This window comes from Oculina patagonica, chromosome 9, assembly GCF_052425735.1.
Source record: "Oculina patagonica isolate OP01 chromosome 9, crgOcupat, whole genome shotgun sequence".
Lineage (NCBI taxonomy): Eukaryota > Metazoa > Cnidaria > Anthozoa > Scleractinia > Oculinidae > Oculina > Oculina patagonica.
The window spans coordinates 11345824-11359746 of record NC_135766.1 but is presented as its reverse complement, the minus strand read 5'-3'; the positions used below and the strand labels follow the sequence as shown (position 1 = coordinate 11359746).

Below are 13923 nucleotides of genomic sequence, written 5' to 3'. Positions count from 1 at the left end.
GTTGTAAATCCCTGGCAACACATCAAAAAATGCTTTTCGTCTTCTACGCAATTTTGTTTACATACCAAGCATGTTCTTTGCTCTACTGGGATTGATGCTCCTTTATTTTCATATTTTCCAGTCTGTATTCGTAATGTATGACATCCTAATCTAAGCTTTGTCAGGCTTATTCTGTGCGCTGGGTTTTTAACTGTTGTTAGGTAATTCTCAAATTCATAGCTCTTTTTAACTTCCTTGTGTGTAAATTTTTGATGCAAGACATACTCTGATTACAGTGCTGAGCTACGCAGAAAACAACTCTTAGTTACAAGAATATCAAAAATTAGAGATGTGCTACGCCAGATACGAAAAAACCACTAAAAACCACCCTTTATAAGTGGCCAAAAATATGTGGAAACGTATTCCTCACCTAATGCAGCAGCACGAGACCCTGAGGAAAGGGCGCAACTGATACACTAAACACATTTTTCAATTATGAACAAATGCTGAGCGAAAATACTTAAAACAAAAAACAAAGCAAGGACGTCGAGGACTGACCGACCTAGAATGACCTAAATCTCCCGCCAAAACCTTTATATATTCCATGAATATCCCATAACAACCCGCGAACCTCTGAAACGTGCCGTCAGAATATTAATTTCTGACTAATTCATTCATTCAAACGTCAGAAATTACATTTTTGTATGACTAACGATAAATCGCTAACATTAAGCAGAGTACACATTGACAAGATGGCATTCGTGAACTGAAGTGAACACATTCGTCCGGTAAAGTGTTCACAGCCCTCTATTTTCTCGTATTTTTCTTCAATCGTTGAACGCGGAAAAGAATCGCGAGAGAACTGGACGCCAGCGCAAAGGAAAGGCGCGAGGAGGTGGAGGCGCTGTTTCTCTTGCGTTATTTTGCGTTCAAAAATGGAGGGGCTGTGAAAAGTCCAACTTAGCGGAGTTTACGCAAACCGCACAATAAAATCCTTTGGCACCCAGGGGGTAACCGGTAAAGCGCGGGGTTTAATATAAGTCTTACTTCTGAAACCACTGCTCAGACGACGCCGTGCGTGCTTCGCTGAAAATCTTTTAGGCCTGTTCCAGGCGTTTGGTTAAATGGGGAGCAGCACGAAAAACGGCATAAGTGTGAAGAACGGCGCATGGAAAAAATGGCCAGGGCCTTGGGAAGGCCCACACCCCTCCCCCAATTGTTCTCTCGCCGTTTCTCGCATTGCTCCGATCCCAACTACCTGGGACAGGCTACAAAGAGTTAAGCTAAATGAACTTTCCGCGACCTTTTGTGAACAGTGCGATTTTCACCGCGCGCGCTGGTTATGGCACAGTCTGCGACGCTATGAATTTTCGATTTTCACTGGGGTGCAACTGGCGAAAACTATGTCTGCGACTGCAGGTAGGCGTTTCCACACTTATTGGGCGAAGTTGCGTAGCTCGTTCTGGCAAATAAGCGGTAATTCCTGCTGCTGGGATTACCAATAAAGCAAAACAAAAGAATCAAAGACAGTAAACAACACCCACGCCTACAGAACCCACACTGTTTTTATGCTGCTATGGTATTAATTGTAACTATTTACAGTGTTTGTGAAGTTGCAAATTATTCTGTCTCCAATAACGGGCTGAAACCTGACCATTTGTCAGGGCCCTTTTAAATACTTAAATGACATTTTTCCTATGCCTCTGTATACTCCAACGGGCTGAAACCTGACCATTTGTGCCAAACGTCTTCGGCAAAAGTATCAGAGATTACAGAAGTAAAAATTAATCAGTTTGTGTAATGGCGAATTGTCTGTCATTGTTCCCCCGAACTATTATCTTGAGGTAACCTTAATTCTTGACGCGTACTGAACAAACTCTCCAGCTCTTCTCCCTCGAGGATGTAGCCATTACAAACTCCAACTTGCCCTGGGCGAGATGTTATTTTAGCTGCAACGTAAACAAAACATGAGATGTGAGAAACCTCTGCTTTCAATCCTTTACCTTTAAGTTTCCTATTGCTTGGGTTAAAGGACTTACATGTACTTCAAAGACGCCCGGGGGATTCCCTATAGTGGACTACACGGGGAGGTCCTGCCCAAAATGGGGTTCCTATTTGAGGCTATAAAAAACGGAGGGGATTTCACAAGTTGGAGTATACAGAGGCATAGGAAAAATGTCATTTAAGTATTTAAAAGGGCCCATCAAAAGATCTTGAACAGACAAGGCGTTTTTAAATGAAAATCAAGAAAAATTCCAATTATTCTAAACTCTAAAACCAATTTAGACACATTGACATACCCACCCAAAACATACCTGAGTACCCCACCCCGGGGAACTCTTTCGCAGCCATTGCTTGGGCTTGTCACGCAACGCTCCCTTCCCCGTCAAGCGTTGCGTGCTGACCCAAGTAAGAGTTGCAAAAGAGACTACCAAATTCTCTGAGCTAACATTCGAAATGTAGAGCTTCATGAAGGAAGAATCAGGAATTTGAGGTTATTTTTGACAGCTGTTTCAGACTATAATGCTGCCAACAGGCCACAGGGTGCTTACCGTAAAGTTTTCCACTATCCATGTAGGGTAGGAGGTTCTCCAACGAGGAGTTTCCCTGGTTGAGAAAACGGCAAAAAGATAATCACCATAATGGCAAAACAGGATGAGTGCCCTGTTCACCATGGCCACTAGAGACAATATTATATTTTCGGCTGTAGGTTCACTTACGGTTTCTTCTTACCAATGTCACATTCAACGAATACATGTATTTATAGCACTCGGTCGGACTATTTAGTTGCAAGGTACCGGTAACTAACAGTAATAAGAGAATACTTCTTTCTCAATTTTTTTAAATTGTATGGCAACAGTTTGAGCACGGCGCGGTGGCCTGATGGTTAGCACGCTCGACTCCGAGCCGACAACCCGGGTTCGAGGCCTGGCCGTGGCGCTGCGTTGTGTTCTTGGGCAAGATACTTTACTCTCACAGTGCCTCTCTCCCCCCAGGTGCATAAATGGGTTCCGGCGAATTTACTGCTGGGGGGGGGGGGGGGGGTAACCCTGCGATGGACTAGCATCCCATCCAGGGGGGAGTAGCAATACTCTCAGTCGCTTAACGCTACGGAAACCGGGATAAGCTCCGGCTGTATGGGCCACTTGGCTCGGACACAGAATTTACCTTTTTCTATTGCATGTAGCAACAATAAGCAAGTGAGCAACACCAAGCAAAGATTACATTTAGTGGAAGACAGATGATGCATTGCTTGATGTGTCGACCAGTAAAGTGGGTTCTTTCTTCCTCAAATATGCAAAAGCAAACGTCTTATTATTTATGAGTCTTATTCAAAGTATGATGTTTTAATTATAAAATTGAAATCATTTCGTTGATGGCTTTTCAAAACAGGGTTTCCAGTAGGCTCGGGCACAGACTTCACCTTTACCTTTAGTTTGAGAACATCAAACCCTAAAATCACTATAATGGAACATTTTTTTATGTACATGCTAAAGTATCCTTAGCTACCTCTTTTGACTTTTCTTCCTTACTGTAGTATGAGCTATACCTGGAATGAGAAGATATTGAGTGAGTGAACACAAAAAGTTGCAGAAAATTGAGATGATGGTGATAGGTGCATTGCGTTGTTCCAGAAAATATCCATACCCTTCCCACATAATTTTTATTTTTAAAGGAACCCCCAACCTTCAGGAAACTTCCCTTTAAATATTTTTGACTTTGGATTGAACTGCACACAAACAGACCTTGCATGCTGTGGTGAGTGTTGGAGTTACATGGAAAAATGGGCCACTTGAACGACAAGTGGTCAATCAAAAAAGATGGCATCCAAACAAGATCATGTTAATGATTCCACTGCAGCTACCAAAATTAATGCAACTATTTGACATCAATATTTTCAAAATATTCTGGGGGCTGGCATGGGGCAGTGGGCATGTCCCCACCCCTCCCTTGTAAGCATGGACCTCTGGCCCTTGCTGTGAAAGCTTTCAGCCTCTGCTGCCTACTACTGTACTTCAGCCATTTTGCTTACTTCTAAAAAAACTAAAAAACTGAGATGGTCACCACATCCTTATCGGTTACTTACATTGTTACTGTAACAATTTATTATAACAACTGTTCACCGAAGTGGAGGTGGCTTATGGTGGATATATTTACCTAGCTGCAAAGCGGTGAGGTAAATATCCATTACTAGCCACCGACACTGAGGTGAATAGTTGTTGTAGTATATACTCAAACAGTGAGATAAAATAGCCCGAAAGGATAATCTTTAACTAGTTTATTCTTGACTGTTAAAGAGTACAGTTTTTGCATGTGAGTTGCTCGGAGGTGAATAGCAAAGGACATTCGGAGTTTGAGTAGCCAATCAGCACGCACCAAAAGCGCTAGCCACTGTTTGAGTATTATACTAAATGGAGGTATGTACATGTATGGCAATTCCTTAGTAAGAGTAGTCTACATTATTCAGCAAATAACAAAATAAATTCAGTGAAAATGACTGGTTCCTTAGCTTTAATTTCCCCCAACTAGAGTTAGGAGGGAATGACTGGAATTCTCTTCAAAATAAAACGTTCTGAGTATAGAGCAAGATGTTTTAACACTTAGTGCAAGTTGTTTTAACTTTCACCATAACACTCTTAAAAGAGTGTAATGTCCACAGCTTACCAGGTCTTGAAAGGATTAGAATCCACTTCAACAATGGTCCCTTTGACCATGACACCCATTTCATTGAAGTCTCTGTTGGCTTTGTTGTACACCACTTTTAAGATAGGGCATTCAAATTCCACATCTGTTGAAAAAAAGAGAAACAAAATTCTTATTTAGCTTTTTACCTTACTTTAAAACCTTTCCATTTTTGACTCCCCCCCCCCCCCCCCCCCCCCCGCCCACCCACCTTCCTCTTAAAATTTTCAATAACATTCCTTGGGCTGGGTATTGATATTTCCTGGAACTACAATGAAATATGGAAACAAAGAACAAAATACAGTACCATGAAAAACTAAGTTACCACCTTCTCATGAGACGAAATTCTCCTCTTGAGTGACACTTAAAAAACTGCAAGTACACGGCTCTTTTTTTCTCTATAGATTTTAATTGCCTATTGTTAACCTTACATGTAGCAACAATAAGCAAGTGAGCATCATCAAGCAAAGATTACATGTAGTTCTACAGATAATGCATTGCATGATGTGTCAACCAGTCAAGTGGGTTCTTTCTTCCTCACAAAAATATGTCAAAGCAAAAGTCTTATTATTCATGAAGTCTTATTCAAAGTATAATGTTTTAAATCAAAATCATTTTGTCTGTGGCTTTTTAAAACAGGGTTCCCAGTCAAGTAAAGTTAAGATTATAATTTCAATTTCGATTTCTGCACGGCAGACAAAAATTCACTGGTGGTAAATTTTGTCTGAACCCAGAATGGCCACCCCTAAGTATAATTATTTTGATCGGCTGAACAAGAGCTCTTGTTATATATAACTCTCTTTTAAGCGATACTGTAGAAATTTCAATTTCAATGCACATACATGTAACTGTCATCAATTTATTTGCTTTGTTTTGTTGTGAGTAGCACTTTTAATAACCCGAGTTGAAAGGAATAATTTCTAATAAAAATACAAAGTATTAGCACCACAATGTATAGAGCAGTTTTCACCTGTGGTGAATGTCATAAAACCAAAACCAATCACTTTGGCCAATCACAAAGGACACAGCAGTAAATCAATCAAAACTTAAAGCAAATACATGTAGCTGAAGCAAAGCACAGGAAAAAGTGTATAAATTTATATAAGCAAGTCACAAGTAGTTTTTACTTTCACTCCTGATTGGTTGAGAAAGTGGCACAACTTTTTTAACCAATCACAAAACAAAGAAGCAAAACCAATGCAATTCAGAATTATTTTCAACACTCCGTTGAAAGCCGCTCTATAAGTCTAATTTAAAGAAAAAATTAAAATACCTAAAGAATTCCACACATATAGTCCCTGATTGATTTTGATGGCTTTGATCTTTTTGTGGCCTCCGTAAGCTTTTCTTGGTTCAATCTCTTCTGGTTGATCAGGTGCAAACTAAAAATAACACAATCAACAACAAGGCATAAAAAATGTTAATTATATATCCATGAAGAAATTACAATTTTTTAATAAATTTTTCTTCTTTCTAATGTTAGGTAATACTAATGGTAATAATTATATTGAACTTAAAACGTTTACAAAGAAAAGACAAATCCTTTATTTTATCTTCGGAAACACAACTCTAACTATAGATGAAATTAATTTGATTTATACAATCATATAATTTCCATGTTGGAGGGCTCTTAACCTTAACCTTTGTCGCCTTCAAAAAACCAACTCTAGAGATTAATTTAAAGAAAGCACTAGACCTAACCATCCGTTTAAGATCCAGACGAAGTCAGCAAGAGTTATCTCCTTGATGTACTCCTTTTTTTAAAGAATTATCAAAGATGAATTTTATCAAACCATTTATTCGGACATGGCATCAGCGTACACAGATTTAAAGCGAGCTTATCTTAATAGGGCTAACCTCATGGTCCTCTTTTTCAAATACATATTTTTTTTATTTGTATTTGTACCGGTATTTGAATTGCGTTATTATTAAAGAAGCACTACATTACCGGTAACTTAAATTAATTGATAATAACAGTTATACCCTGGTAAGAGCTGGGGGTCTGTCCTTTCTCCATTCTCTTCTTGTTCTTGCTTTTGACATTAGTCCTGGAGAAAGAACAGTAAAATATTATAATTTTTGACTGGGAAACGTTAGTTTTTTGCCTGTGTGTTTATGTTGTCAGTTGATTTAAATAGGAAACAGGGGCATCTAGTGATCATAACCACCAAATAAAAAAAAAATAAGTCAGAATTGTCAGACTCGTAACGGGTAACATGCACGCACTGCTGGCTGAACTACATACTAAAAATTTTACTACTTTAAAGAGAGTATAGTTTAGAATCATTCTCAGTCATAACAAATAAATGAAATGAGACACTATAAATCCTGGCCACTGAAAAAAATTCAGTGGCTCAGGTGGGACTCGCACCCACGACCTTTTCATTTATTTGTAAGTTATGACTGAGGATGATTCTAAACTAGAATCGAAACACTGTTCATCCGCATTTATTTGTTCTTCACAAGTAATACATGTTCCACATGTTCGTTGCAGGAAACTCCTCTCCACATGTACATGTAAGTTCATATGGGATTCACTCACGCGCTGTTCCCATCTGTGGCTCTGTAGCTCAGATGGTAGAGCAGTGGTCATGCAACCTGAAGGTCATGGGTTCGAGTCCCACCTGAGCCACTGAATTTTTTTTTCAGTGGCCAGGATTCACAGTGTCTCATTTCACTTGTAAAGAGAGTATAATTGCACTAATTTACTTTGAGCAAGTTTGTTGGCATATCCACTTTCAGGGCTGCTGTGTTACAGTGCTGCGCGCCGAACCGTGAACACCTAACAAAGTTTCGTACAAGTTTTTGACAAGTTTGATGAGTCGTCTCTGTCGACCAATCAGCGAACGGGTTTTGAAAAAGCGCGGGATTTCATTGAGTCTATCGAAGTGTAAAGTTTCGACAGGCGCGGACGGAAAAAGAAGGAGCATTTCTATTGAACTTGAAGACATGAATGCTTATCAAAACAATGTTGGTAAGTATTTCACAGTTCGTGGAATTTATTTTTTCTGTATTTCGTATCATGTTCTGCAGCGCGCGAGTTTACTGCTTCTTTTTAATTTTGCGCCTCTTATTACAGCTGATGTGCAGCTACGAGTGAACGCGTATGGTGGAATATTCGATAATGGTAGAGTTTTACCAAATATGTACAGGGAAAGAATATTAGATCTCTATGACGAAGGATGGGGCCAGCGACAAATCTCGCGAGAACTTCGCAAGAGTGTGAGTTACGTCAATAAAGTAGTGAGCCGTTACAATGAAGCAAACACATCCCTTCGTCCAGCTAAAAGTCACAATGAAAGCCGAAAGATCGATCAAGATGCTTTAGATTATATAGAAGTCCAGAAACTGATGAAGCCAAGCATTTATGGCCGAGAACTTCAAGAACGGCTTTTGCTAGATGGCGTTGTCAATCCCGCGGACATCCCAAGCGTTTCGCAGATAAACAAAGTTGTTCGCGAAAAATTGATTATGACAAGGAAAAAGATCAGTGTTATTCCTGTTGAATCTGCGACGCCACATAATTTACAGCGCATTGATGAATATCTGACCGAAATATCAAACATAACGCGACAAACCTGCACTTTTTTGATGAATCAAGCGTGATCAAAACGACTGGGAACAGGATATATGGAAGTGCTACATTAGGCCAAGCTGCATTCGAGATGCAGCGCTACGCATCAAATGCCAATTACACGCTCAATCTTCTCCATTCTTTCCTTGGTGTTGACTATTACAACATCGTAGATGGTCCCTCAAACGGAATGGAGCTTCTGCAGTTTTTTGACGAAGCACTACAACTCGAACGCGGAGATGGAAGCGCTGTTTTGGAGCGCGGTGACTGCGTAGTTATGGATAACTGCGGTTTCCACCATGGACATCACATCGAGCCTGTCCTGAGAAATATGCTAACTGATTGTGGAGTGCGACTCATTTACCAACCTCCCTATTCTCCACAATTCAATACGTGTGAGCTGTGCTTTCATCAGATAAAGGCATTTCTGCGAAGGCACCAGATGTTGGCAATGAACGAGACTGAAGTGGCGATAGCTGATGCGGTTCTAAACATTTCCCCAGCAAACTCATTCGCTCACTTCAAACACTGCGGCTATTTCTAGCCTTTTCATTACTAGTATACATGTATAATAACAAGTGAACATGTTCAATAAATATGAACCGGATACTATCTTGATCTAGTCAATGAAATTACATAAGAACTCAAGAATATTTATACTGTTCGATTTGTTTACATATTTATAGACAGAGTATTGAATTCTTCCAAATATTTTCCAACATACTGAGGATAATGTCAATAAACGTTTTCTAAAAGGAACTACAAACAGCTCAAACTATATTCGAAAGCGTTCGGGCGTGCGAAAATAAATAAAACACAACTTCAGTTCATTCAATTCAACTTCAGTTCATTGCCGGCGCCTTGTTTACACTAGGTTTGGCTTATAAATGTCCACGTTAGATTTCTCATACTGTTCGATTATTTTCAGTAAACGCCAATCCTCACTTTCATCCCAGTCAGGGACCTTTTTGAGTGCTCTCTGTAGAATAAGAAGATCACGATCCACAATATTTCTGTTACCAGTGCTGTATTTGAACATGTTCTGGGCTTTCAAGCGCGGTCTCATTACCGCGAAGAATGAGAATTTACGTCTTTCACGCGCGGCTGTGAATTTCTTGAAATTGGATTCCTCCTCGATAAACTTAGTTTCAAGAGTTTTGATTTCACGTTGAAGAGCGGTGACCTTTTGCTTTTCTTCTGGGTGCTTGTCCTTTATTTTGCACCGATTGATATCGTTGCATGGAAGTCCAGAGCATGTTGTTTTAGTGTGCCCGCCTTGGTGACAATTGTTGCAAACTCGACCTCTTATCTCTCCAAGAGAGCGGAATTCTTTTTGTCTCTCATTCAGTTTCGCTAGTTCATCCTTTGCACTTGTTATTTGCACTCTAAGCATTTGAAGATTATCCTCGATTTCTTGTTGTTGGGCGTCCAAAGGGCTTTGCTTTAGAGATTTTGATGCCACACTCTCTGGGGTAAACAACAACTGTTTAGGCTCCAAGGACGCACCGCTATTTTGATCCATATCGGGTTCCGATTCGGCTCGCTCCGTACGTCTACACTTTTTAGGCATTGGCGAATCAACCTCATTTGCTACGAGATAAATTTTCCTGTAGTCTTGATCCTTAACAGTTTTTGAGCTTCTCAGCATCTCCTGAAATGCGAAGCCATCGGAGCCGCAAAGATTGATAAAGTCTCCATCTTCGTCTCGGAACCGTATTCTAATATTTGAGGTTGGCAGGTGAGCTAAAGGCGAGCAGTGCCGCTTGACTTCAGATAAGAGTTTTTCCAAGGTAATATCGTACAGGAGAAAAGTGCTAAACCGCTTGTCGTCTCCGTATTCTACTTTGATCTGATAAGTCGCCATCTCGGAATAGAACTCGCGGGAAAGGTGCAAAACACTTTCAAAACTGCATGAGTTAGCGACTTCGCCTTCCTACGTACCCCGTCTTCTGATTGGCTCGGCGACCGGACAAGTCATCAAACTTGTCAAAAACCTGTCAAAAACTTGTACGAAACTTTGTTAGGTGTTCACGGTTCGACGCGCAGCACTGTAATCTTTTCGATATGTTTTTCAACCTTTGGTAAGTGACAACTTCACTTGATTTGATGTCACTAGTGATGGATCCGGATCTTTAGGTTAGTGGGGCCCCCAATTATCCAGACTAAGAGGGAAGCCTGCTCTTGAAATTTTTTTTCTCATCACTACAGGCCTTGGTTTCCCCAGATCCAGACCTCTCAACCTCAAAGAACCGGAAATCTGGAGATCGAGGTCAAAAAACCGGGAGATTCGAGTAAAAACCGGGAGATAAATCAACTGACGGACAAAAATAACTAAAACCAGGTGCTAATCAAGAGAAGGAGTTTTTTTTCCTGTTTTAGCAACACAAAAATTAACGTTCTTTTCACGGCTTGTGTCTTCTATTTATGGGTTTCGATTGTGTGTCTAGCGAACAAACTAATGAAATACCTTTGCTGGCTATGGATTTACACAGAATTGTTGCAAGACAATCGCCTTAGTAAGCCAAAAATGACATTATACAAGAAATTGTATCCTTATAGCTTGTGACTCTGTTTATCGTGAGATTTTTGTGTCTTGTCGTGAGACCGTGAGATTGAACTAAAAGTCGTGAGTCTCACGGCAAAATCGTGAGACTTGAGAGGTCTGCAGATCTGCCAGTGCAAATTAGGTAACAAGATGCCTTAACCCTTTTTAAAGGGTTAAAACCCCTAAGAGTGCCAATTGGCACATAACGTCATAACTTGGTCAATATTTGTCCAATTGATTTGAAATTTTGGCACCAAAAATTTCTTGAAAAGAACTGCAGTTTGAAAGCATAAAATTGTACCTCCCCCCTATTTGTGACTTGATTGACCACCCCTATAACGTTTAGAACTTTTTTGCCTGATACATTTGTGGTATGCAACATAACTGAAATTAACCACTACATTAAAAGCTGCAAAATAAGATATAGTTTAGGGGTATACCTAAAATTTACAAAGATAAACAACTTTTTGAATATTTTTCTTTTCAAGGTTTTAACTCATTTCTTTCAAAGCCATAACATTCTTTTTATTTGCTAATAAGTGTTTTGTGCAATTTACTAAACAACACCTTTCAAATGGTGTCTCATACATGGATATCTGGTTAATACTTTTTAATTTACGAAGAAAGGCCATTTGCTTTAGGGGGTAAAGGGTTAAAGCCCTATTACGATAATTAAGTTTGTTCTTACATTAGAAAAAATTCTCACATAGGATATTTAACAGTGTATAAAAATTCTATCTTGACACTACCAGTATTACAATTTGGAATTGTACTTGACAGACTGAAAAAATTCTATACCTGCCAACTCTCGTGCCTTAGGCGTGAATTTCATGCCTGGGAGTTGAAACCTCTATCTCAAGCCAACTCACGCTTACAAACCAATTTCTCACACCTGGTTGAAAAGCTATTGAGCTATTACAACCTTAGCTGACACTCTATCAAAAAATATAAAAAAAATGAGTAAATGATGATATACTTTCCCGAAATCACTGATTTTTGACAAGGAAAGCATTGGGAATGAGTTTGTGTTTGAGAGCTTCAGAATTGTTCGGAACTTCTTCTGAATACTTCGGACGTCTTCAGGAAATCTTCAGATGTATGGTTGTGTCATCTTTGAAAACTCTGGCATTCTCAAGTCAGATAAAAATCTCACGCCTAAATAGTTGACTTAGAAAAAGTTGGCAGGTATATTATTCTAATCAGTGGATTTGTTCTCAAGTAAAGCATCTTCTGTTTACAGATACATTTGTGCATGGATTAAGGCTCTGGAATAACTACAGGCTATATCTCAAAATCTAGACCCCCTGGCCACCTTTCATAAGCAACCACACATGCTTGACATTTCAGGTGCTTTCTTACTCCATTTGTTTCATGGCATACGACATGAACTATCGGGCATAAAAACCAATAATATTTTATTTGCACCCAATAATTCTACGTAACTGTACAAAAAACACAACAGCACAAGACCCCCTTCTATACCTATCCACTCCCACCAAACCACATGACTGTATGCTAGCTGCTTACCACTAGTGTGAAAGCACTGGGAATTCTTTTTAAACCGAAGATTACTGTCAACCTTTTCCAGACAGCTGAAAGCACCTGAAAGGGGAATAAAGAGATAAAAGAATCTTTCATCGCCTGAAATATAGTGACTGTGCTAAATCATTTTTGAGCTTGAATCTAGACTTAGAAAGATCGAGCGCGCAGCTAAATCGGACAATGACTGGCGACTGCTGTACTTTCGTACCTCGCAAAATGAAAGTACTACATTAATTTTACACAGATTTTGTGTCATCAGTTCACTTACTTGATCTACACAGCCGCAAAACAGATATCGAAGGACGAACGATTTCCACGCACTTGGCCGCCATGTTGGATTTTGTTGGTAGGTACCTCGTGTATGGCAATTATAGTGTACCATGATAATCTAGCAACAACCTCGTTCCCAGGGTCTCTATCTCCCCGCGAGGTGGGGGCGGGGGAAAGCCTATACGGGCGAAAAAAATAAAACAACGTATAGGCTTTCCCCCGCCCCCACTAACTGCCCCTGGGTCTCCGAGGATGTTCAGTTGCATGATTGATTTTGCGTTCTTTGCTTGAGATGCTTGGCTTTCTTGAGGACTAAGCAAAGTATCTCAAGTAAATGGGGTGTTGCTGTTTTGTTTTGTTTCTTTTTTTTTTCGTTTTAACTAACAACACCTGTAGGAAAATAGCGTAAACTAATTTCTCTATTTTCTTTCCATCCTCAGTTTATTATTTTTTATTGCGTTTTTTTTAAAAAAAAAAAAAAGGTTAGTATCCGCTCATTATACGCCGGATGGAATTTAAGCGGTCTTTATTTTTGTACAAAGCATGGAGAACTATCTTTAAGATGTTAAATAGAATGCATGAATCTACAATACTCTGCAATCACACACAGGCCTACAACTCACTCTTTCATTGTCCCTTTCTGTGTTTAAGCATTGTGTTGAGTGTAGAACAATCCTTCTACCTCCTTCTAAACTCGGCTTTTAAAAACAATAGCAAAGATGTTTGCAATATACGCTTAAATACTTGTATTGTTCTGGAGATTCTGCATGATGGAATTTCTCTGTTTTCCAGGCATGTGCAGTGTACTGTATGCTAATGTTGCTTTTATGCAAAGTTTGAATTATTTGCTGGTTTGCTTCGAGTTGTCACGTTTGATAAAGTTTACGACCTGAAGCTGGTCAGCTCTCATAGTCCAGACTTAGCTGGCTTACTGCGTGAAAATGGCCAAGAGTTCAGTGAAACAGGACACAAAAGTATGAATGGGATTAAACCGCTGTTTCCAGCCAAGAAAATGAGTACAAACAAGGTTATGATGGCTTTGACGCGTGTTAATGCGAAAGAAGAGGTTTTGAAAACACGGTAAGTCGTTTATTTTCGCTGACATCTTTTGCACTGGAGCTTTTGGTGCTGGACAACTGGTCAATACAGTCCTTGAATAAGCTAGCTTACATGTATGTAAGCTCGAAGTGGTGATAAGCACAATTTCAAAAACATTTAATGATATCGCTTCAGCTTTGTCATCCACCACTACAAGAGCTAAAACCGCACTGACAAAATTTACTTTGGAATAAAGACAATGCGTATGGCTTTCTTGTGTCAGTGAAGTGTT

General features: G+C 39.6%; 2 protein-coding genes across 2 annotated transcripts; both read right to left on the bottom strand.

Annotated features, from left to right (window-relative positions):
- Positions 1-819: 819 nt before the first annotated feature.
- Positions 820-12663, bottom strand: LOC144665878 (small ribosomal subunit protein eS8-like). Its single transcript, XM_078527160.1, has 9 exons — positions 12592-12663; positions 12309-12383; positions 6646-6710; positions 5936-6044; positions 4645-4768; positions 3490-3529; positions 2532-2586; positions 1707-1928; positions 820-1628 (listed from the first exon to the last, which is right to left on the bottom strand). The coding sequence occupies exons 1-8, from the start codon at positions 12653-12655 to the stop codon at positions 1795-1797; spliced, it is 666 nt and encodes a 221-aa protein (XP_078383286.1). The 5' UTR covers positions 12656-12663; the 3' UTR covers positions 820-1628; positions 1707-1794.
- Positions 8806-10100, bottom strand: LOC144666591 (uncharacterized). Its single transcript, XM_078527998.1, has one exon. It carries the CDS (start codon positions 10098-10100, stop codon positions 9102-9104), a length of 999 nt encoding a protein of 332 aa, XP_078384124.1. The 3' UTR covers positions 8806-9101.
- Positions 12664-13923: the final 1260 nt, after the last annotated feature.

Coding starts and splice junctions, on each gene's coding strand:
- LOC144666591 (XM_078527998.1), bottom strand. CDS start 10,100: ATGGCGACTTATCAGATCAAAGTAGAATACGGAGACGACAAGCGGTTT.
- LOC144665878 (XM_078527160.1), bottom strand. CDS start 12,655: ATGGCGGCCAAGTGCGTGGAAATCGTTCGTCCTTCGATATCTGTTTTG. Junction 6,711..12,308: donor CCAGTGCTTTCACACTAGTG/GTAAGCAGCTAG, acceptor TTCTTTCTCCAG/GACTAATGTCAAAAGCAAGA. Junction 3,530..4,644: donor TCTAATCCTTTCAAGACCTG/GTAAGCTGTGGA, acceptor TTCTCATTCCAG/GTATAGCTCATACTACAGTA.